Consider the following 24,927-nt stretch of genomic DNA (forward strand, 5'->3'; position numbering starts at 1 on the left):
GAGGAATTATTCAGTGGTCCAAAGAAGCTCTTCAAATGCTCATAATGAGAGGAGCATAACAGTGTTGTAGTTGTTGCTTGTACGTGTATAGTATTAGCTTAGTGTGCAGGATGCTTACTCATTTTCCACCTTTGTTATTTGCTTTGGTAGTAACACAGTTGGATTTGAATTTAAATTTAGATCACAGATTATTACTTAAAAATTAAAAAGTATATAGAGTGTAATGCAGCATTGAAATGGAAAAGTCACTTGAGTATACAAAAGATTGTCACATGTCATGCAACCCAAGGCCATTAAAAACACCAAGTATCTGTGGTGCCTGGCAGGCTGTCAGTAGAGTAAGTGACTCTTGATCTCAGGGCTGTAAGTTCAACACCATGTTGGGCATAGAGATTACTTTAAAAAATTTTTAAAAATAAAAATAACCCCCGTCCCCTCCCCCCCCCCCAAACACCAGATACCTTTTTGAAAGCCAGAACATGGCTAATTTATGTGCCATGAAATTCTGTCAGGAGCATTTCTCTAGCTAAAGCTCCTGGCTAACTCCTTCAGAAAACTTAATTTCTAGTTACACATATTTTCATTAATGAGAAAAAAAAAAAAAAAACTCAAGCTTGGATTACCCATTTATTCAAGAAATATTTGCATTCTTGTGATAAGCTGTACTGAGAAGTACTGAGTCACTGGAGTGCTAGATCTAATTACCAGTGGTCAGCAATCATCCCGATGAATATTTAGGTTCTGCACATGCTTATATTCAAATGTTGACTGTGTTCCTGAAGAGAGAGGCTGTTATATGGATAAAGGATGACTAGTTAAAAATGATATAGTGTGTTGTTTTGTTTTGTTTTTTTGCCCCTCCTCTGCAGTTACTAAATTATTGCTGAGCTACTGCTGGTGTTTTAGAATTGGGGAAGCTATCTTCGAAATAAGGCTTTACTTCTGTGTTAGGTAGCTCAAGCCACCGGAAGAAGGCTTATATTCCACTGCTTTGCAGCAGTGAGTAAGTAGCAAGCGAGTTTGGGTGCAGGTTGTCTCTTCATCAGTACACATAGTCAGTAAAAGTTAACCTTCTTGTCATTTAGGAGTGCCATTTAGTGGTACAAGATTACCTGAAGGCTCCCCAAATTATCTTAATTGAATGAAAATATATGCAAAATTATGTATATGAACAAAATTGATTTCTGCCTTTACCTTTCTGGATTCTTAAGGACATATGGTGAAAAAAAAAGGGATATTACAGGTGAAATTTGATATGCTGGTATGAACTTTTTGCTTTGGGATAAGTGAATTGGGCAATAGGTTAAGGGAGTCAAGTGTTTCCTGGAGACCAGGGAGGAGAAAGCTTGGAATAAAAATTTAGCTGTGATCATTGTGGAGCCAAATAGAAAGGAAAAGAAGTAAATAAGACCCTCTATCTGATTTTCCTGAGCTAGCGTAATGTGTTCATGTATGTTTATTCTTTGCTCTAAGAAGACCTTTCTTAAGTCAACGGAATAAGTTGATAATATGTTATGTCCATTCAGTTTATAAATTGACTATCGATACATATATCAATAGTCACATGTCATGCAACCCAAGGCCATTAAAAACACCAAGTAGAGAAAATATATTCATAAGCCATATTTTCCTACTTTAATTGAATTGTAATATTTTAAACCTGTTTTTAGGCTTGATTATAGATTTGGATAGCATAAAAAATCAACCACAAGTATTAATGGAAATAAGAAAATATTTCTTCAAACTGACTTAATATTCATCACTTCTCAGTGTTTCAAATGTTGACACTGCAATGTTTTCTGACACCAAGCACTCCTCCAGTTTTTTTATGTCATCTGGGTGTCCCAACAATTCAGTTCCATTCTGACAGTACCTAGCTGTAGTTAGCATCAGATCCCCCAAGTTAAAGGGGTCAGCCCCACAAAACTGCCCCCACTTCAGATCCAGCTGCAGATGGGGTGCCCAGTTCTGCTGGGCCAACCGTGAATTAGAGGGCTCCCATGACTCCACCCCCAGGTTCAATTATTTGCTAGAATGGCTCACAGAACTCAGGAAAACACTTATTTTTATCAGTTTATTATAAAAGAAACAACTCAGGAATAGTAAAAAAAATGGAAGAGATGCGTAGGGCAAGGTATGGAGAGAGGGTGTAGAGCTTCCATGCCTTCTCTGGGCACGTCATCCTCCTAGTACTTTGATTGTTCACCAACCTGGAAGCTCCTGGAACTTGTTGTTTTGTGGGGGACAGGGGGCTTATGGAAGTTGCGTTGTAGGCACAATTGATTAAATCATTGGCCATTGGGTGATGCAACTCAATTTCCAGCCCTTCTCCCCTCCTTGGAGGTTGGGGGTGGGGCTAAAAGTTGCTCTTATCACTAGGTTGGTTTTTCTGGAGGCCAGCCCCCCATCCTGAAAGTGGCCTGTGGGGGAGTCCCCCTGCCCTGTCACCTCATTAGCATAATCTCTGGTTTGGTTAAAAGGGGCTTGTTGTGAAGAGCAAAAGACTCTTCTATCACTTGGAATATTCCAGTGGTTGTAGGAGCTCTGTGCCAGGTACCTGGGACAAGTACCAAGTATATTTTTTATTATATCACAGACACCATAGCAAAACTACCTTGCACGCAACAGACCCATAGCTTTGAATCTGTAAGCTTTCCACGAGGGCCAGTCTACACTTACACCTAGAAAGAAGAATGGGTATGTATCATTGAGGCAGTGGATGGTTGATTTTCTGTTGTGAGAAGGATCAGTACCCCATCTCCTAGGACCACAGGGGTACCTTCACTATGATGCTAAATTACCTGAGTCTTACAGTTTTCTTTATCCTAACTTACTTGTTAGTGAAGTTCATATGGGACCGAGTCTGGAAGAGTTATTTAGGACTGGTGGGAATCCTCATTGGTATTTCAGGCAAGCAGAGGAAGAAATTAACGTTTGATAAAAACCTGACTTTGTTTTGTGGCTACTATTTTTCTAAGAAAACTCTTCAAAAAGGAGAAGTCCAATCTGGTTGTTTTAGTGGCTCCTCAGTTTGGGTGCTACTGTGAAGATGTTACCTGTCAGCTGAAACGTGGCTCGCCTTGGCCTGTGGCCTGGAGCTGTTCACTGGAGCTCAGGTCAGTGGCCTTTAGCCAAGAACAGGCTTGTGTTTCCTCCCCTGTGTTGTACAAGTGTTCTTTCCTCCACATCACGGCACATACAAAAAAGGTTTGAAGCACTGATTGAAACAATGCTGATGGCGTAGTTAGGAAATACGGTTAACGTGCTCGTTTCATTTTGTGGGGGCCGGAAGTTAAAATGGTAGTGATAGGCTGTTGTGGGGTTTCCCAGGCAGGAAGAATAAATGTGGCCTGAAACCAGTGGGCACTTTGGTTCCTTGTTAAAGTTCAGGCCATCTGTTCTGAGAGTCTCCGCTCTGTGATGTGTGCCTCCACTGGACGGTGAGGCGGGCTGGAAGCTAATGGCGTGGGCTCTGGGCTGTTGGTGACAGCCAGAACGAGCCTTGTGACTTTCCTTGCCCCAGCTTTTATGAGTGTACGTGTTATGTGCCTTGTCCCACTAGAAAGATGGCTACCAAGATGGAGGAGTCCATCATGTGGATGATTTTCCAGAAATCCTAATATCTTGCTACTGGTACGTGGTCAGATGTAACTTGAAACCCTGGGGAGCTGATGAAGAGCTTAAATAGAATGTCGAGGGGTCTGATTGGGAGGCAGAGGTCACCACACGGCCTGTACATATCACAGAAGGAAGGATCACTGACCATCCTGCACAGCAACTTTGGTTGGGTTTGATCAACACAGCATTATGTCTCACTTGTCTCCGTGGGGCCCCTGTTGATACGTTCAGAGATTTAAGGCTTAGTGTAAATGCCTTGTGGGTTTGGCCGTTTTAGGCATGACGTGGATTTAAAGTGTTCTGAGCACCCGGACAGGGTGCTGGGTACCTTTACCGACTTGCTGTGCTATGAACATCCCCCCTTCCTGGCTAGGACCCTCAGCACCCTAACAGCAGCTGTGTGTCTGTGGGAATGGAATTTGTGCAGGTGTGTAGCAGGTCAGGCCTTTTTTTTTTTTTTTTTTTTAAGATTTTATTTATTTATCTGATAGAGAAGGAGAGCAGGGGAGAGGCAGAGCCAGAGCGAGAAGCAGACTCTGTGCTGAGCATGGAGCCTGACACGGGGCTCGAACTCAGGTTCCTGTGATCACGACCTGAGCAGAAACCAGGAGTCGGATGTTCAAACCAGCTGTGCCACCCAGGCGCCTCCAGGTCAGGTCTGTTGTATGAAGAAAGAGTTGTGAAGGGCGGTGGTAGAAAAGAGAACTCTACACGAGCTGGAGACAAATGAAGAACTCAGAATTATTAGCACATTCTTTCTCTTCTCCCCTGAACCGGGGGTGGACCTGCGCTGGCAGTAATGGGTGACAGCTCTTGGGTATCCATTGGAACCTTCTCAAGGTGGGTGTGTAACTGGAATTCCCACTCTCAGATTCCCATGGAGGTTGTGCTTCCAAAATCATTGGTGCGTGGATTTTGGAGGGAAGGAATTGTGTTGGATAAGGTTTTCCTGTTTTGCTGGAGATTAAAGTATTGTTAACTTTAGCTGATACACCTTAAAAAAATCTCAAAAGGTATCATTTGTGAAATATTACTAGGTTTTAGGGGTATGGAAATGTCCCGAGTTGTATGAGCAGAAATATGAAAGTGCCTGTATTTGTATTTTTTTTTTTTTTTAAGATTTTGTTTATTTGACAGAGAGAGACACAGCGAGAGAGGGAACACAAGCAGGGGGAGTGGGAGAGGGAGAAGCAGGCTTCCCACTGAGCAGGGAGCCCGACGCGGGGCTCGATCCCAGGACCCTGGATCATGACCTGAGCCGAAAGCAGACGCTTAACGACTGAGCCACCCAGGCGTCCCGCCTGTATTTGTATTTTTAAGGCCATTTTACTTGTTCTCTAGGCCTCAGTAAGTTTGGGTTTAGAGAACAGATTGGTCTCTTAGAAAAATCTGGTTTGAGTATCAAGGAGGTTATAATTGAAACAAACAGTAAATGCTTAGTGTATAAAAACGGAAACACAGAAAAGTAAAAAAACAAAACAAAACAAAACACCCATAATTCTAGCACCTTGAACTAATCACCAGTTGCACTTTTGGAAATGATCTTTGTGTATATTATAAATGGTTATATGCACATATGCTTCACTAAAATAATTTATCAGACACATTATTTACTGCTTGATTGAAAAAAAAAAGACCCTTACTATTAATAACATTTCCTCACGTCAGTAGTCTTTTATGGTGTTTTTTGGGTGGTAGTGTAGTATTCCAGTTATGGATGATTTTTCGTCTAATTTAACATAAATATCACTACTTTGAATAACTTTCTTTGCATAATCTTTAACTTCCTAAAGGATGACTTCTTAGGAAATGGAATTACTGCATTAATCGTTAAGGACATTTTGAAATGTTTGCAAGATATTGTCCTCCAGAAGGTGGGGCAGTTTATATTCACAGCAATAATTTGTTCATTTATTTGCCTCTGTTCATTTGTTTACTGAATGGACATTAAGGATTTACACGTCAGGTGTAATTCTAGGCATGGAGGCTACCTGTAGAAACTCATAATAGTGACGTTGAGCATCATTGAGGCAAAATTACTGGTGACCATAGAGGGGCATGTAATCAATGTCAGAGTTGATGGTTAGTGGAATCCGAGAATGAAGAATCAGTATGAGTTTCTAATGTTAGGTTCGGGAGGATGTTAGGGCATATTGTGTGCTTCATTCCATGAAACTTGTTAAACTCTCCATTTTACTATGATGGAAGATGAGTTAAAAATTTTTTTTTTCCTTGTTGGACAATCCCCTTTGGGAGTGAGTTGGGGGCTTTTCAGCCTTACACTCTCCCTGAGGATTTTTGTTAACCAAACAAGGTCTCCTAGTAAAATGCAGTCTCCAACAAGTAAAATGCTTCTTTTGCCTTTGCCTGGAGTCCACAGAATCTGCTAGAAATTATTACATCTTTGTGTCAGAGCAGTGTGCCCCTTCAGGCACTGACAGAGGAATGACAGAGTCCTTGATATTCCAGGTTACAAAAATCTCTCTACCCAGGGAGAGCTGTATGAATCATCTGCCAGAGGTGGGCAAGGTTGAAAGTGAATTATTTCGGTGCTTTCTTTGGCAGCAGAGCCCCTGAGGCCCAAGCTTGTCAGGTGAGGAAAATGTTTAACGTTTAGGAAGCATTGGTGTCAGTGACCTCCCACCCTGGTTCAGGACCTTGCCACTGTAAACCCAGATACAACTGATAATACAAGGTGGGAACCAATGAGTGACAGCTGACTCTGTCGTCCACAGTAACACCTTTGCTCCTGCCAGCCCTGCTCTGAGGAGGGGACTATTAGTCCCATGTGGCAGGAATGGGGACTGTGGCAGAGAGTGAAGTCACTTGCCCAAGAGTATACAGCTAATCCATAGTGGAGCTGAGTCTCAAGACTAGGTAGCCTGCCTTTACCGCTCCATATTGGTTTTCCTAGCTTCTAATTGGACACCATTGGGATGTTGGCTTTGGGTAAGAACAGGGATTTTTATTGGCACAGGAGTTAAGAGGAATCTTCAAAGCAAGCTGAATTTCTTTCTTTCTTTGTTGCTCATATATTTTGTTGGCTTAAAAGGTATCAGACACATTCCATTTTTTTCCTTTTTAGAGAACTTAACAATTTAATTAACTTTTCAATTAGGTTGTAATACTTACAGCTAATATCAGAGTAGTTAACCATTTTTTCATAGTTAGTGTTTACCAGCCATTGCATTTTTAAGGTGTGTGAATCCCCAGCACGGCGTCACACAGCAGGTCAGTAAGGGACTGTTTTTCTCTTGGTTTTACGGATGTGTCAGCTACGTGACCACAGAAGCACCCCTGTTTTATCTTTATCAGTATTTCAGTGATATTCATTTAGCATCTAGCAGAAGTAATTTTCTCCCCTATTCCTGCCATTTAGCCTCCTCCTACCGTGTTCCTTTTTAATTTTGCTAGGATACCAAACAACACAGCCTTTGTGGACAGGTCAGCTGCCGTATCTGTCTTTTTGTCTGTACTACCTGGCACGACAGCTGGTGTGTAAATGTGATCTTTCTGCACCTCTGGCTGCGCTGGTTACCCCCCACCCCCGAATCCATCTTGCACACAAACGTGTTGAACTGGGTGCCGAAAGGGCCTGTTGGCATATTTTTGTTTGTTTGTTTCTTAAACTCAGAACAATCCAGTTTCCAAACTGCTTACCTGCATGGATGAGTGACCGTGTTTTCTTTTCTTGATGGGAGTTCAGAGTTCTAAGTGAGATTTTTATAAATTTTTGGAACTCGTTCACTCTTTTGTATCAAAGGCTGGAGGAGGAGACGGACAATACAGTATTAGCTGACAGGGACCCATTTAATATTCAGGTTGCCTGAGCCTCCAGTCTGGGAAGGAACTGACAAAGTCATCGTTTCTTCCGATTCCGAGTCTCACATCCTTCCTGTCTTATTCTCGTGAGCTTATCAAATAAGTTAGGGCACTCACCACTGTAGGAATTGTGGTAGGAAAGGGAATGGGGTAAGTTCTTGTCTACCACTTCATTTCCTCCTTTCTGAGATTGTTTGAATATAAAGTTGCTTAGTTGAAATTGTGTGTTCCTCATTTTATAACCAGTGATTGCACATAATTTAACAAGTGACTCTGGGTACTCTGTTTTGAAAATGAGGTACTAAGAGTTAGAGTCAAGAGAGAAATGAGAATTTCAGGCCGTCTTTTTCCCTCCGTCCCTGGTGGGATGCTCTGGTTCCTGGTAGGTCAGTCACTCATGTTTTTGAAGGTGTTCTATGAGGGACTTGCACACTGTAGTGCCAGTTCTCACTTTTTCCTGTGCTAGGTTCTAGGAAATCCCTTGTGGAGGCAGTGGGTCTTCCTTAAGAGGGACTGATTCTTACTGCTTTTTGATGCTTCCTCCCTAGCTCCTTTGGCTTCTGAGTAGTGGTTTAAAAGAGCAGCTGTTTAATTTTTATGATTCTGTTTGTTAGTTGGCTGGTGGTTGTGCTGGTCTCGCCTGGGCTCTGTAGCACGTCTGCATTTAGCTAGTAGGTCTGTTGGTGGAGACTAAGCTCAGATGGGATGGCTGGGATCTCTGGACCTCTTGTTGCATGTGGATTTTCATCATCAAGGAAGCTAGACTGAGCTGCTTCATCTTTAGACTTGGTCACTTGGCAAGAGGGTGAACGTGGAAGGCTTAGCTCTGGAAGTCCTACGACATCCTTTGGGCTATATTCTTGGGATCACAGCGAGTCCAAAGCCCAGCCTGATTCAAGAAGTACAGAAATAGACTCCACCTCTTGATGGGAGGAGCAGTAAAGTCACATTGTAAAGAGGTGACTCATTGGTGGCTCTTTTGGTAACAATCTAGCACATAAAGCACGGTGATCCATTAACATTATATCAAAAAGGCCACCTTCTAGATGCATCTATTGCCCATCTTTCAGTCATCTTTATTGCCATCGACAATAAGAAATTTTACTGTTGCTTTTTCAGATTTGGTGAAATCACTGGTGTTGAAGATATGTAGATTGACTACAATAGTTTGGAGATGCTCTCCATTCTTACAGGTTGGGTGGGAAGATTCTGGTTCTCTGATTCTTACTGTAAGAATAGCAGAATCTTGCTTTCCTATGATATAAAAGAAAATAAGCCCACTAGGTTGTATGAGAGGGTAGTGCAATGTTGGTAAAAAAAAAAAAATCTAATAATTCTAATTCAGTAAATGTTTGTTGAACTGCCATTTTGTTGTAGCTACCTGTTACAGGTGATGTGTAGAATTCAAAGATAAATCAAGATAGTCATACATTTAGAACAGAAAATTGCTTACAATTTGATGATGGGAACAGGCTTGAGAAGGATGGGAGAGGTGACAAGGTGGACCCCATGTAAACATAGCATCTCTCTGAGGACAGGCTGGTTTTGATGTTTTGGAAACTAGAGATAGTGCTTAGGAAATGCTACTTTTTCCTCATTTGTGGAAGGTTGGGGAGGGATAACCTAGATTGCAGAGAGTGGTCATCATCCATAGTTGATTGGTTGGTAGACTCTCAGCTGCTCTTGGATGGAATTTTTGACCAAGGTTGAACTCAACTACTGGGTCAGCTTAGCTGATTGTGGAAAGTGATGTTAAAGATTTGTATTGCTTGAGAAGTTAATGGAGGGAGAAAATTCAGGGTTCTTTGTCCTCTTGCTTAAGGCTAAATAAAGTTGAAAGATGTCTTCCTTCCACCGTTAGTATTCTGTGAGTCTGTGAGTTGCTCTCTGGTCAGAATAAAAGCAAAACACATTCCCAGGCCTTAGTGAGTATGGATATGCTTGGATAAATCCTTGTTCTTCAGAATCATAGTTTGGAATCTTCTTCAAGATCCCATCCTTGATACTGCTTCTCTCATGAGAAGTCTGAAGAAGAAGTTGGATATGGATGATGTAGGAAAGGTTGTTTAAAATTTCTGGATGTTTTCTTAAGACAGAGCTTTGAAACCAGAACCTCAAGGGTGGTGCAGAGAGGTCGATCTCCAGTCTTTGGAGTGGCTGAGCGGGGCATGAGGCTGCTGAGCCACTTTGCTCAGCCACTGAACCGACTGTGATTTTGATCCTCCCAGTGTGTTGAACAGGTGTCCTCATATTCTGTATGAGCCACAGCATAAGAAAGTTGGGCAGTATTACCCTAAGGGATATAGCAGTTCCTTGGAAGTGTGATGGGATGAGGACAGATACTGTTGTCCTTAAGAGTCAGGGTTCTAGAATACAAACAGCAGAAATATCCTAGCTAATTTGCCCCACATCTGAGTTATCTGGGGCTATCCATGTGAAATTTATTGTTAGACTGATCTAATACACATTTGAAAGCCTTTTCTGTATCAGGTGCTGAACTTAGTTTTTAAGTATACAGTCTTCTCTCACAGGAGGCTCCTTCCATATGAGTAATTTAAGATGTTTAATCATGCCTGGTTTCTATCCTGCTCTAGATAAAGAGCAGTCTCTGCTTATCTCTGCTGACTGGTTAGGAATTGGTTATTTGGTGACACTGTCACCAAAGGGGGAATTATAATCACAAATATATAATCCCTTTTGATCAACATTTGTTGTACTAATACTTTAATCTCTGTTAGCTTCTAAAAATCTCCACAGGCCATTTGTAGATCACTTCCTTCCTTATGCCCTTTATCCCTGTGGAAGTTGTTGCAGGCTTTTGAAAAACAGTCCATGTTGCTCTAATGTTGTATTTGCTTGTAGTTTTGGCTTTAAAAATAAGTGCGTGCATGGTGATGAGTTGGTTGCCTTTAGGGTTTAGGTTTTGTGGGACCTTGAGAAAGAGAAGTAAAGATGAGAAGGACGAGTCCTAATAACGTTTCTTACTTAGAGAAAGTAAATGGGAGAAGAAGAAATGCTGGCGGGGGCGGGGGGGGAAAGAAAAAAAAAAAGCTCATCAATAGCCAGAGGTAGCCTCCCTAATAAAGTATTGTAAAAGCTGTCTCTTTCTGCCTCTCCCTGAATCTCATTCTTGACTGACTGGGGTCTTCCTTCTCCTCCTCAAGACTGCCTTGTAAGTTAGTCTCAAAATGATCATCCTTTGGAGAGTGGGGAGACCTGCTGGCAGAGCCCACATAACTTTACCCTACATCCCCTGGCACTAGTTTCAGGCTCTGGGTCAGCTCTGCTTATGCTGTCAACTTTTATGGAATTATTTAGCGCGTTTTGTTGGTAGACGATCAGAATATATGCTTGGACCGTTCTCAAGATGGTTGCAGAGGTGTTTGAAGCGTGGAGTGTGTCCACATCTAACTTATGTAAGCCACATTGTGTTGCATTTGTGGGCTTGTCCATTTATGCGGGAAATGTCCTTTAAAGGCCCCCGTTTATTTTTGTTTAAAGGTGAATGCAGTGCTGAGAAAGAATCTCTGTGTGTGTGTTTATATAAATATTTATTTTCAAGGAAACAGTTCGAGTGAGTTTTAATTGTTGTAATAGAATTTATCTGCCTGCAGAGGTTAGCTACTGTCCCCTCAAATTCAGCTTTTGAAGAAAGGGCCGATTTTGGTGTTCTTCTCTGGATGCTTTTCACGATGATTCTTTGTTCTGTTATTGTCCTGCCTTTGATCCTAGTGTGTTTTCAGTTTTTCACCATAGAGAGATTGTCGTGGTTTCAGACACACCACGTGACAGTTGGTATTCAGCTTTTGATTTGGGGAGTTTGTGGGCATTGAGCTCATTCAGATTTATGATTACAAAGGTCCTTACCTTATTTCTATCTCCAGAAACCTTGCCCTATAAAGTAACATTTGTAGGTTCCAGGAATCAGTTAGGACCTGGTGTCTTTGAGGGCCATCATTTTCACTTGCATCTCACAGTACACATCCGACCCGTGCACAAAGTACGTTCACCCTGCTCCGGCATCCCCCAGAGTGTCAGCTCATTACAGTGTCAGCTCAAACCCACATCTGATCTAGACACCGTCTGCTCGACAGTCTCCAGTCTCCTCATCAGAATTATCCATATCAGGTGTGGGCGAGACGGAGGACGATCCATTGTGACACAGAATTCCTCTCGCTCTGCAGACCTGGAAACAAGACAGGTCACTTGCTTCCAAACCACCGGGGTGGGTCAGGCTTTGGAACCCGGTTCTAGAGAGACTGGTTCAAAACGGGAGAACACTGAAGGAAGAAAGGAGGCAGCGGACCCAAGCAGTTTCCAAATCCAGCAGGGAGATTCCGTTAGGTTGCAAGGCCTGGGGACAGTCCTCTGCCTCTAAATATTTCCTGAAGACACATTTCTAAGAAGCAAAAGAGCATCTTCATGAAAAGTTTTTTCTTGTATATTGCTGAACCTTTCATGAGAAAAACTTCTCTCAGTTTACTTTTTACCAGCAATGTATTGTACTAGTGATTCTTTTACCTGTCACGTTGATTAGCATATTATCATTGAAAAAAATTGGTGTATGTATAAAATGAGACCTAAGCTTTGCCAATTTCACATGAACAAAACCTTTTTTTTTTTTTTTTTAAGATTTTATTTATTTATTTGAGAGAGTGCGTGGAGGGTGGGGGGGGTGGGGTTTGGGAAGGGGCAGAGGGAGAGGGAGAGAGAGAATCCCAAGCAGACCCTTCACTGAGCAGGGAGCCTGATGTGGGGCCCAATCCCAGGACCCTGAGATCATGACCTGAGCCAAGATCATGAGCTGAGCCGAAATCAAGAGTCAGGCACTTACCGGACTTAACAGACCAGGCACCCCTTGCATAAATAAAACTTCGTTTTTTGGTGTTAGTGAGTGCCTTTCATAATTTTTTCTCAGTTTTGCTTTACTGTTCACACCCTTGCCAATTTTTCTATTTTTCTTGACTTGTGTGATGTCTTTTTATATTTAGAGTTTCTCATTTTGTATTGGAAGGATTTTCCCCAGCTTTCATTTAAATTTTTTTAAGTTTTGGTGGTTTTTTTTTGGTAATGTACGGAGTTGGCTTTTCAATGCAGCCCAATTTGCTGTAAAAAGAGTACCTTTTGCACGTATAGGTTGACTGTCCTTCCTCCACTTGCTGTCAAATAAAACAATTTAAAACTCTTATGAGGGTATGTGTTAAAATTGATATAAATCTAATCTGGGGAAAGTTGACCTCTTACAGAATAGGTTCTTATCATCGGGAAATGTTAAGTCCCTTCACGTACTAAAGATTTTTAAGTTACTCAGGAGAATATTACCTTTTTCCTCATAAAGATGCTACATATTTCTGGCTACATTTATTCTTTGCTACTATTATAAATGGGATTTTTTTCTATTATTATTTTCAAACAAATTTGTCTTGACATAAATTAAAGTTATTTCTCTTTAATAATTTGATAACCAGGAACCTTTACAACTCTGTAGAGGGGGCACCTGGGTGGCTCAGTCGTTAAGCATCTGCCTTCGGCTCAGGTCATGATCCCAGGGTCCTGGGATCGAGCCCCGCATCGGGCTCCCTGCTCAGCAGGGAGCCTGCTTCTCCCGCTCCCTCTGCCTGCCCCTCTGCCTACTTGTGCTCTTTGTCTGTCAAATAAATAAATAAATAAAAGTCTTTAAAAAATAAAATATATGTTTGGTACCTGAATGGGCAAGTTACATGGGAAATTCAGGTTGTAGTATGCTTACTTCTGGAAATGTGTCTGGTCTTCTTGGGAATTCACATTATCCTGCAGACAGGCCCATCCCCGAGAGCTGATCCAGGAGCCATGGCCAGGAGCTCTGTGCTCTTGTCTGCAGTCCTGCCCAACTGGTCCGGCACATTCAGACTTGCAAATCTCACCGAAAGCACCAGGCCGAACAGAATGAGCCCCTTCATACATCTTCCAGATCCACTGGGGTGGGAAAGTGTTTGGATTGCAGAGGAGTTGTTTGAGAAGGTAGATAAAGGCATAATAAACTGTGAAGAGTATATGCTGGAAAAGTATCCTTAATATACCTGTGTCTCCATACAGTACAATCCCAAAGAAATGATTTTTAAGATTTATTGACATAGTCATGGTCAATGAGCAAAGCATGTTACAAAACGTATTGTGGTCTGATTTTAATTGTAGAGAAAAAAATGTGTATCTACGTAAGGGCAGTAGTTTCTAAGACAATGATTATTTTGGGATAATTGGACTTAGAAATGTATGTAATATACAAATATTTTTAAAAACCCATATATTCTGTAGGTGTATATATAATATTGTGTATATTTTTGTTTTCTTTATCTTTTCTGAATTTTCCAGCTTTTCTGTACCAGACATGTTTTGTTTGTATGATATAAAACAATGTTACCTTACCTCCCTATCCCAAAGAAATTGCTTCGAATAAGTGATTATTTGAAATACCTGTGTTACCAACCTGAAGCTGACAGTGCCATGATGGTTTTGTTTGGTTTGGTTTTTTTTAGCTCGTTATGGTTGTAAACTGCTTCTCGGATTCTTCACTCAGTTGTTCATATTATGTTTGAGGGAAAATCATTTTATTAAATGAAGGCGTTGAAGTGTAACCCTGGAAAGGTGGTAATATTTTAGTATTTTCAGTGTATCTGTTCAGATATATGATTTTTATAGTGGTATTTTCATTTGCAAAAGTGTTAGCATCTCTGAACAATATAAACTTGGAGCATTGTTTTCTATTGTATTGGAGCAAAATGGGTGATTTGTGGTTAATAACAACTTTAGTTCATTTCTATTTACTTTTTCTTAATTCTGAGAAATTCTTTGTTGCCTTTCAAAATATGATATTAACTGTATGTTAAAACAAAATTTTCTGCTTTTTGGTGTGAATTTCTTATGCCCTCAGAATAGTATCTGTTTTATAGTACTTGAAACTTTTACTTTTTATTTGTTATTTCTTAGGTAAACGCAAAGCACTGAAGTTGAATTTTGCAAATCCACCTTTCAAATCTACAGCAAGGTTTACTCTGAATCCCAACCCTACAGGAGTTCAAAACCCACACATGTGAGTATTCCTGGTAATCAACTAAAAGGCTCAACTCAAGCAGAGGTTTCAAAGTTGATTGTATTTTATGAATTTTTCCAAGTCGAGGTGTTGGTATTTCCATTATCTTATGGGCCATTTGAAATATTACTATTTGAACTTAAGTAGAAAGCTGTTGATTCTTTCTGTAGCCTGAAGTAGGTGCACACAGTTTTCCTTGTTAGAGTTTACTTGGAGGGGAAAAGAGCAGAAGGTCTGGATACGTTGGGATCTTTTCAGTTTTTCTCTCACTGAGCTCTGAGAATATTGTTGGAAGCTTTCCTTCTGGAGCTCCCGTTAAATTGTAAGTGGTGTTTAGGAAACGTACCTCTCCCCCGGGCACCCGCACAAATCGTCCCCGCTTACTGGGTGATCAAGCAGAGCCCCGTCCCGGATAGATGACACTCCTGTAAGGTGTTCACGTCACAGTACACGGAAGGAATGTGTATGTGCTGCTATACAGGTGTCAGTGATTACTTTGAGATCGTTCCCTAAATATATGCACATCCTTTTTCCCCCAATATTTTTGATTAAAATACAAAAATGATGTTTTAGCATCTCACTGAAGGTCACTTAAAGTTTTAGAAACATTTGTTAGTTTAAAATAATACTATCAGGGGCGCCTGGGTGGCTCAGTCGTTAAGCGTCTGCCTTCGGCTCAGGTCATGATCCCGGGGTCCTGGGATCGAGCCCCACATCGGGCTCCCTGCTCGGGGGGAAGCCTGCTTCTCCCTCTCCCGCTCCCCGGCCTGTGTTCCCTCTCTAGCTGTGTCTCTGTCAAATAAATAAATAAAATCTTTAAAAAAAATAAAAATAAAATAAAATAATACTATCAGAGTAATACTTATAGACCTCTGAAGTGATGTATTAAATGACGATGCCTCCCTCCTCCCCCGTAAGACCTATCAGGAGCATGACGGGTCAAAGCCAGTGGCTCTGCATTTATACCCATAAAAATAGTTCTTACGTACTTCTGGGATCGAGAACAATAAAGCAAACGATGGGAGGTCTGGTTAAAAAAGCAGTGAGAATATATTATCTCGTAGTTTTTAATAATTCCTCAACAATTTTTATTATTAGACGACACATATATTTATGCTTCCCCAAAAGGGCACATTTATTGCTGGTTCCTTTCCTTTTGATGTCTGGCATACAGTGTATTTGCAAACAGTAACAAATTGGTAGAAGGTAGAGTGTTCTGCAGTAGGAATGCTGAAAATATATTGTGATTTTTAAAACATCAGTGTGCAGAAGGGAGCAATGTGGATGTGTGTACATGCTTTTAGGCTTTCACCTGTAACTTTAAAACAGATGAAAACTGGAGTAACAGTTCATTTGCCTGGGAATCGTGTCTTTTAATTTTATTAAATTATACAATCATAATGAGATTTCTTGTCGGAGCTCAGCTTAGAGTCCTAGCCTTTTTACCTCCTTTGAAACATCAAGTGGGGGCTATGTTGAGGAAGGAAACTCTTAGTACCTCTTAATTAGTCAGAGCTCTGGCAGCAAGGAAACATTCTTAAAAGAACCTCCTTCCTCATTTCCTAGAATTTCTAGGGAAAGCTAGTACAAAACTAATTCTTGAACATGGTCTATTTCTGTTACCTTGATAGCTAGCTGAACCACGTATTCAAAGTCTAAGAAAGAAAAGATATGTAGTTATTGTCAGACTTAACAGCTTGCTTGCTTTCTTGCGTTCTTTCTTTCTTTCTTTCTTTCTTTCTTTCTTTCTTTTCTTTTCTTTTCTTTCTTTCTTTCTTTCTTATCCCTTTTGGACACAAAGACAACCTGACTTTCATTTAGAATTGCAAAAACATTTACGTACTTATACTCTTTTCCTTTGAGAGTTTCATGTATTAGGGAATTCATGGACACGATCTTTTTTTTTTCCCCCCCAAATAGTAAACTGGGTGAAAAAAAGCTTTCTTCCAAAGCTTGAGTCGATCAATTTTTTTTTAAACGTACCATGTCTCTTCCCAGCACATGTTAAAAGTTTGAGAGGACATGGTAATAAGCATTTTTGCTTTATGATAGAATCTTTAGGGGTGCCTGGGTGGCTCAGTCGTTAAGCATCTGCCTTCGGCTCAGGTCATGATCTCAGGGTCCTGGGATCGAGCCCCGCATCGGGCTCCCTGCTCCGCGGGAAGCCTGCTTCTCCTTCTCCCACTCCCCCTGCTTGTGTTCCCTCTCTGGCTGTGTCTCTCTCTGTCAAATAAATAAATAAAATACTTTTTTTTTTTTTTAAAAAAGAATCTTTAGATTTTGATTCTGGTATGTAAAAATTTTAGATCCAGACCTCCTTTGAATTTTATTATTGCACTGGTCTGTTATTATGTAGATCAGGAACAGGTAACTACTAGCATTGATACTGGTCAAAGACATTTGTTTCACTACTTAGGGCAGCATATCTCCTTGACCTCCCTACCCCCTTCCATAAGGGATCCTTTTGTGTTATTCCTTTGAGTTGTACTATCAGGCAGTAAAAGCCACTGTTGGCCACTGTTTGGGGTGGGTAGTTTGCAATTAGAAAATACAACTTGCAGTATGTGAGCGTTTCAAAAAGATACCTCTGTGTCACTTACCTGTATTTCCTCCTTCTAAAATGTCCTTGAATTTTAGTTACAGATATAAATAGAAAACTTGCTCATGAATTTAGGAAAAGATAAGATGAAATGTAAGCAACTAAATGAAGTTAAGATATGCCCTAGGAACTACCTTCACATCCGTCTGGCATTTGATGTCTCCTGGGTGCAGAGTCTGTAGAAGATTTAAAATTTTAAGACCGTGACCTTATTTTCTGAGAACCGACAGTTTAAATAAAATTCTAAGAAATAAAGTTGGGTATAGCAATTCAAGAAGGGAGGCATAAGGTGATACAGACTGAATGTCAAATGGATGGTGCAGGAGGGGGTAAGATCACTTTAGGATAAACAGCTTGGTGAAACACTTCACAGAGGAACAAGATTTGAATTAGATTTTGAAGACACGTAGAGAGGGGAGAATGGCATTCTGGTGAGTGGATGTAGAAGATCAGTTTTGGGGACTATGTATAGATCTGTTTAATCATAGCAGAGATGTTACTTATAGATTACTTATTTCTATCACTGGAAACTTTTAGCATTTTTTTCTTTATTCTTGGTGTTCTGTAGTTATATGAAGATACATCTAGGTCTGGATCATCTTTCTGTACTAGAATTTAGTTTCAAGATTCATGTAGCTGTTTCTGAGAAAATTTTTGCTTTTCTTTTGATTGATTCCTTCATGTTTTTCCTAGTCTCCTGTTGTTTGGACATTGGACTTTCTGAATTTCCTGGGTCTGTGACTTTTTCCATACTTTTTATCTTTTTGTTTTCTTTTTCTATAGATCTCCCTCTAGATCGATCTTTCTTTCTTTCTCTCTCTCTCTCTTTCTTTCTTTCTTTCTCTCTCTCTCTCTCTCTCTCTCTTTCTTTCTTTCTTTCTTTCTTTCTTTCTTTCTTTCTTTCTTTCTTTCTTTCTCTTCCTTTCTTCCTTTCTAGAAAGAGAGAGCGTGCACATGACTGGGGTGGGGAGGGGGGCAGGGGAGGGGCAGAATGAGATGGAGAGAGAGAATCTTAAGCAGGCTCCACCTGCAGTGCAGAGTCTTATGTCAGGCTCAGTCTCATAACCCTGAGATCGTGACCTAAGCCAAACTCAAGAGTTGGATGCTTAACTGACTGAGCCACTCAGGCGCCCCCCTTTATTTTCCGATCCTTCTATGAAATATTCTATTTTGGCAATTGATTTTAACTTCCAGGAGTTGATTGTGGCTTCTTCTTAGTATCTTATTCTTAATTTATGGATGTAAAATCTGGAATTTTGAAGATCTTTCTCTATCCACTAGGCAGTCCATTTCTTCAAGGGTCAGTTTTTCTTTAATCTTTGTCTTTGTTCTTTGTATTAGTTTTTTTCCACGTGTCTTGTAATTCTTGGTTGTCTTCTGATAGTTGAGGATGAGGAAGTTAGAAGGCTGATTGGTAGCTCTGGTATAGATGGTCAGCTGGTGGACTTGACTGCTTTTCTGTGAATGGTTTGAGAGCTGGCTGTTAGGTCAGGAATATTGAAATGCCTGAATGAGTAGGGCCAACATTCGCCCTAAGAGGACTCATTCTCTCCAGATAATATGTTTATTTTCCTTAAAAATATGCCCTCTTTCTATTTTGGGGGGAAGGTGGAGAGAAAAGGAAGAACTGACTAGACCTTTCTTACAGAAAGAATCTTAATGAACTCTTCTGCTTCTAGGTGTTCGTACCTTCAACTTTGCATCCTCTCTACAGCCCTGTTGGGATCATTGTTTATTTCTCATCTCTGCTGCATGTTCCCCTCCTACCATGTGTTATGGGTAGTACTTTTCTCTATTATTGTTTCATTCTTTTTTTTTTTAAGGGAATTCTCTCCTTTTTTTTAAGTGATGGGCAGGGTTCAAATTTTAATGAAGATGAATTTTTTTTTTAAGATTTTATTTTTAAGTAATCTCTGCACCCAACATGGGGCTCCAACTCACAACCCCAAGATCAAGAGTTGCACGCTCCACTGACTGAGCCAGCCAGGCGCCCCTGTTACTGTTGTTGTTGTTTTTTTTTTTTTTAACTGCTTATTATGGTAAGTTGCAAATATATCCAGAACTAGAGAGTGATAGATGGATCTGTATGTATTTATCAATCAGCTTTAGAAGCTTCAGTAGTTAATGTTCAGTGGTTAATTGGTTTTATCTATTCCTCCACCCTCCTTATTTTTAACCAAATCTCAGACATGATTCCATCTATAACTATTTCAACATATATTTCTAAAAGATAGGGACTCCTTTTTAAAATCATAATCACAATACCATTATTATATCTAGTAGAATAAATAATTCTTTAGTATCATCATATAAGTAGGTTACTTCATAAAAAATTTTTTTTTATAGTTTGAAGTAGGGTCTAAAGACGGTCCTCCACTGCACATGGCTAATAAGTCTTTGAGACTATGAAGTCCCTTCTATTGGAGTTGATTAGTTTTTGCTTTGTCTACACATTTTTGTCTGCTTTCAGGCATTCAGAAATTTGCCGAAATCTCTGTTTCTTCATTGTTTCTTCTTCTTCTTTTTTTTTTTTTCCATTGTTCTTTTCCTGTGAGTCCTTAGAGAGTGAGGAGACAACCTGAACAGGAAATGTAGGTTCTTAATTATCACTGGTTAAAATTGTAAGTATTTCCCACACATTAAAATAGAAAAGAGTATTGTAATAGAAACTCTTGAAACTACTACCTGGATGTAGCAGATGTTAACATTTGTCCGTTGGCTCTTTAAATGAAAGATTAAGCTGTAAACATAAAGAGTATATAAGGAAAAGCTAAAGGAAAAATGTGTGGCTACATTTTAATTTCTCTCAGGATTGAATTATAGGAGGTGCTATAGGTCTCCCTGGTACCACAGGGGTATTGTTATAAATATGGCAGACTTGTGCTACGGTCTTGTTCTGTATATAAATTTGGCATGAACAGAAGTTAGGTATTCTACTGTTGGGTCTGTGCTTTCATCCCACTGAGGAACTGTGTGAGTGCTTTCGGCGCACCGAATCGTTGAGAGTGCACCAAGTACAACTGTTACCCTGAAAGAACAGCCCTTTCATCTTCCCAGCATATCAGAATTGTACAAGAAGAAACACTAGCTTCAATGCTGACATGAGAAATAAATAATGATGAGGACAGATACATTTTGGGGCTTGAGCTAAACATTTTGAAACCATATGTTCTAAGTTTAAAGGAATCTCTTTGTTGAGACCAAGAAGATGTCTGGGATCTCATTTATCTTCATTACATTTGAGCACAAAAAGGCTCACTTGTGTTATCGAACATCTAGGAAGTAGTTTTAAAGAAGTTTTAAAGTCCCCAGTTAATAACTAGTGGTGTTCTTAATTTCATGGTGACTCTACCCAGTAGAGCTTTATTGTAAAGCATAGAAGAGCAACTACAAATTATCTAGCCACTATTCCCAGTGAAATTATGGATACCTTATCTTTTAAACTTTATTATTTTGAATTAACCATTTTAGTTAATATTGAAGTCCTGGTTTCTAGCTCAGCATCATCAGCATCATCTCTGTGACCTTGAGTGTGTCACTTAGCGCTTTGATGTCAATTCATGTGTTGAATTAGAAGTGACTTTCGTTATTTTATTTTATTTTATTTAGTTTTTTTAAAGAGAGAGGGAGTTGGGAATGGGAGGGGAGTGGCAGAGGGAGAGAGAGAGGTTTTTTTTTTTTAAAGATTTTATTTATTTGGCAGAGAGAGACACAGCAAGAGAGGGAACACAAGCAGGGGGAGTGGGAGAGGGAGAAGCAGGCTTCCCGCGGGAGCAGGGAGCTAGATTTGGGGCTTGATCCCAGGACCCCGGGATCATGACCTGAGCGGAAGGCAGACGCTTAACGACTGAGCCACCCAGGCGCCCCAAGAGAGAGAATTTTAAGCAGGCTCCACGCCCAGTGCAAAGCCCGACTTGGGCTCGATCTCAAGACCCTGCGATCGTGACCTGAGCTGAAATCAAGAGTTGGATGCTTAACCGACTGAGTCACCCAGGCATCCCGTGACTTTCATTCTTTTAGATGGTGAATTAGGGGAGCGAGAGAAAGCCAGGTTTGGGCTACTTTCTTCAAATAAAATGTTACGGACAAGCCTCGTAGGCTAAGTGTTTCTGAGGAGGGAGAGAGCTCTATAGTCTTAACTGCCCTCATTCCCTAAAGTAGCCCCTTAGGACACCTCTGGTTAATTCCTAAGTATGAAAACCATGAGTCTACATGAGCTTAAAAGTTTTTTTCCTCATCGCTGAGATTTTTTGATGCAGTCGTAATTTGGAATCTCTCCACTTCTGTGGTAGAGCACTTTCACAAAATGGCAGTCATGGTAGAAATATTTATAGGTACAAAGTAGTACTCCAAAATTGAAAGCACCAGATGTGTGAAGTACTAAGGGGTCTCTTAACTTTTGGCTGATTTAGATTTACTGCTGCAAACTTTTTCTTTCTAACTCTCTGTTCTAAATATACATAACACAACATTTACCATCTTAACCACCATCTTAAGCATTTCCAAGTGTACAGCTCATTGGCATTAAGTATATTCACATTACTGTACAGCCGCCATTACCATCCACCTCCAGGACGCCTTCATTTTCTCCAACTCAAAGTGTATTCGTTAAACACTAACTTCCCCTCCCTCTTCCTGCTGGCCTTGGTTCTACTTCGTCTCTGAATCTGGTCATTCTAGGCACCTCATATAAGCAGAATTATACAGTATTTGTTCTTTTGTGTCTGGCTTATTTCACTCAACATAACGTCTTCACACTCTATCCATGTGTAGTATGTGTCACAATTTCCTTTTTAAGGCTGAATGGTACTGAATTTATATATGGCATCTTGTTTATCTGTTCATACGTTGATGGACACTGGGGCATTTCTACCTTTTGACTCTAGTGAATAATCCTGCTGAGCGAGATCATCTTCCAGAGCTTGCATTATTGTACTTCCTAAAGTTCAGACATATTTAATCTTTTCCTCAGTCCCACATCCTACCTTGTGCACCTGATGGTTGTGGTACGTCTCCTTAAGTTAGAGATTCACGGGAGACAGGATTCTCAACAGAGTGTAGCGGTATTAGCTGTGGTTGAACTGAATCTCTGTGTGGGCCCCCACCTCCCACCCCCACCCCTGGAGATGCACTAGTATAATTCTCCTCAAGCTGGATGTTTATAGCTGAGATATTGGCTGTTTGTTCTGGAATATTTCAAGAAATTAATAATAAATGCTGTTGAGTTGCTTGTCTACTAAAAATGAATTTTGTTTTGGTGTTCTAAAGTGTCTTTGTTCTTGAGTGAGACACTTAGGCTGACCTTGAAAGGTGTCCCTGATTCTTTAACCTATAGAGACGCAAAGCTCTGTTCTTTAAAGAAATGTCCGATTTCTTGGTTTTTCATGAGCTTTTCAACTGTTTCTGATCTGGCAGCAAGACTTTGAGTTCCGATTTAGTTCAGAATGCTGTAGAAGTCCTTTGCTTTTGTATTGTGGGCATATTTCTGGAAACCTCTCTATTAATAGGGAGTCATACTATTTAAAGGAGACATCGTATCTTTTCAGAGTGTTCTTTTTTATTATCGGTTACAACTGAGTCGGTAAGATTACATTACTGTTCTCGTTCAAATTTGTTTTCCTCAGAGTTAATAATTTCCCCCATTTAATGGTTCACTGTGAATCTTCTCTTAGCATGAAATAGTAGGTGATCATTCAGTTCTTCTTTTTTTTAAGAGTTGTCTATCCAGCCATAATCTTGCTGTAATCTGGAGTGGTTGCATATTAGGCTAGCTTCATGGCTGTTGGCATTGGTTTGTGAATGTCTGTGTTACTCTCCTGATTTTGATTCCCTGGCTTGGGATTTCATGTATGTATATATGTCTTTCTGTCTTTCTTTCTTTCTTTCTTTCTTTTTCATTGGTTTTTAGTTTCCCTCCATTTTGAGGGATTATATCTTCTAATAGCTTCCTGAGATAAGTTTTCTTTCCTAGTAATAGGGTTTTGGGGTCTTTGCAAGTCTGAAAATGCCTTTGTCTAACCCTCTTGATAGATTAGTAACTTTATTGGCCTTAGAATTCCGGGGTAGAAATTGTTCTTCAGAGTTTTGAAGGCCTTGCTCTAATGTTTTCAACCTTCCAGGGTTACTATTAAAAACTTATATGCCACTGTGATTCCTGAGCTCTGGAATGTGACCTGTTTTTTCCTTTGTGGATGACTGTAGGGTTGGGCTTTTTCCCCCATGTCTGAAATCTCACTTTCCTGCTTTGGTTTTATTGTTCTTTCTTTTCTCCTCTTCCTTTCTTCTTTCCTTCCACTGAGCTCTTGGTGTGGTCTCTTTCAAACCACTATCTTTCATTCTAGAGTGCACGATTTATTCTTCTCTTATTCTTTTCATTTTCTCTTTTCCAGAAGCTCTTCTACTAGAACCCTACTTCAGGCTTTGGACCTCTTAGTTTGAGCCCCTAGTTTTCTTAACCTTTTCTGTCCTTCAACTTTGTATTTTCACTTCTTTGTTCTTGTCTTTTTGATCCTTGTTTGTCTCTCTCTCTCTCTCTCTCTCTCTCACACACACACACACACACACATACACATGTAAACACACACACACAAAATGAGGCAAAAAAAGTTGATTCAAAACTTTCTGATTTTATTGGGAGAACTCATGGTGAGGTGAAGAAGAGAGGTCTGATTATTTCCTTTGGAAGATTCCCAGATGTCAGATCTGAAGGTCTTCTTCTCTTTTCTCGTGGGCAAATCTCTTTTTTTCCTCCTAGGGGAGGAAAAAGCGAGGAGGGGATTAGCCTGGGTTGCTGAGAGAAGGTATATATATCAGGCTGCTAAAATTCTGCAGTAGATCTAAGCAAAAGAAGCTACGTATATCTCTGTTGTATAGGCTTTTACTTGATCCACCTTACTACATTTTCTTCTGGTAGTTTCTCTAGAATATACAGCCTTGTTTACCAGCTGAGGGAAAGGAGAGATCATCACCTGGTTGGGGGGGTCCAGGGGTCTAATTGCACCATATGTAGATTTTAATATTGCCTTTGGATTTAACCCCATCCCTCATCCCTAACTGATGCTTCTCATTTTTGAACTTTTCTGGGTTTCTGTAGTACAAATCAACTTACTTTTTTTGGTATCCTCTGTTTGCAGGCAATTTTTAGTTTTACTTTTTTTCTGCCTTGTTAAATGTTCATTTACTTTTGATCTTCCAAAAATGTGTTGCAACTTCTCACGTAGTGTGGTCTCTTCTAGTCTCTGTTACATTGTGAGTTTGGGTATTTTAAAAATCCCTTTCTGTTGTTTCATTGGTGTTTGAGGGGGGAGGGGAGACTGATAACTGTTTATCTGAAAATCTCTTCATTAATAGGCTTTTAAAATTTAAAATTGAGATAGTAGGAAGGGAAAAATGAAGGGAGGGAAATCGGAGGGGGAGACGAACCATGAGAGACTATGGACTCTGAGAAACAAACTGAGGGTTCTAGAGGGGAGGGGGGTGGGGGGATGGGTTAGCCTGGTAGGGCACGTACTGAATGGAGCCCTGGGCATTATACGCAAACAATGAATCATGGAACACTACATCAAAAACTAGTGATACAATGTATGGTGATTAACAAAATAAAATTTAAAAAAATAAAATAAAATTAAGCTTCTTGACATAATAAGAATTATGTCAAGCATTATATGCTTCTTTTACAACTAATCGTCTAAATATTTGTTCCTTAATTTAGGGATAAAAGAAATGAGCATGAATTAAGCTCATTTGAGGGAATGATTACAGATTCTGAACAAATCAGAAAGAAACAGGAAGTGTGATGATATTGTTCCCAAATATTTAT

At 40.1% G+C, this 24,927-nt stretch overlaps 1 protein-coding gene across 3 annotated transcripts in view; it reads left to right on the forward strand.

Moving 5' to 3' along the window:
- The window catches only part of MAP2K4 (mitogen-activated protein kinase kinase 4), a 136,256-nt gene that overhangs the window by 19,793 nt on the left and 91,536 nt on the right, over positions 1–24,927 (forward strand). For all 3 annotated transcript variants that reach the window (XM_045889831.3, XM_064583058.1, XM_045889830.3), the window contains exon 2: positions 14,407–14,509. In XM_045889831.3, coding sequence (XP_045745787.1) covers positions 14,407–14,509 — 103 coding nt within the window. The remainder of the gene's footprint in view (positions 1–14,406; positions 14,510–24,927) is intronic.

The sequence above is a fragment of the Mirounga angustirostris genome, unplaced genomic scaffold (genome assembly GCF_029215605.1).
Source record: "Mirounga angustirostris isolate CCGP_5_RB_7025 unplaced genomic scaffold, mMirAng1.0.hap1 SCAF_17, whole genome shotgun sequence".
NCBI lineage: Eukaryota > Metazoa > Chordata > Mammalia > Carnivora > Phocidae > Mirounga > Mirounga angustirostris.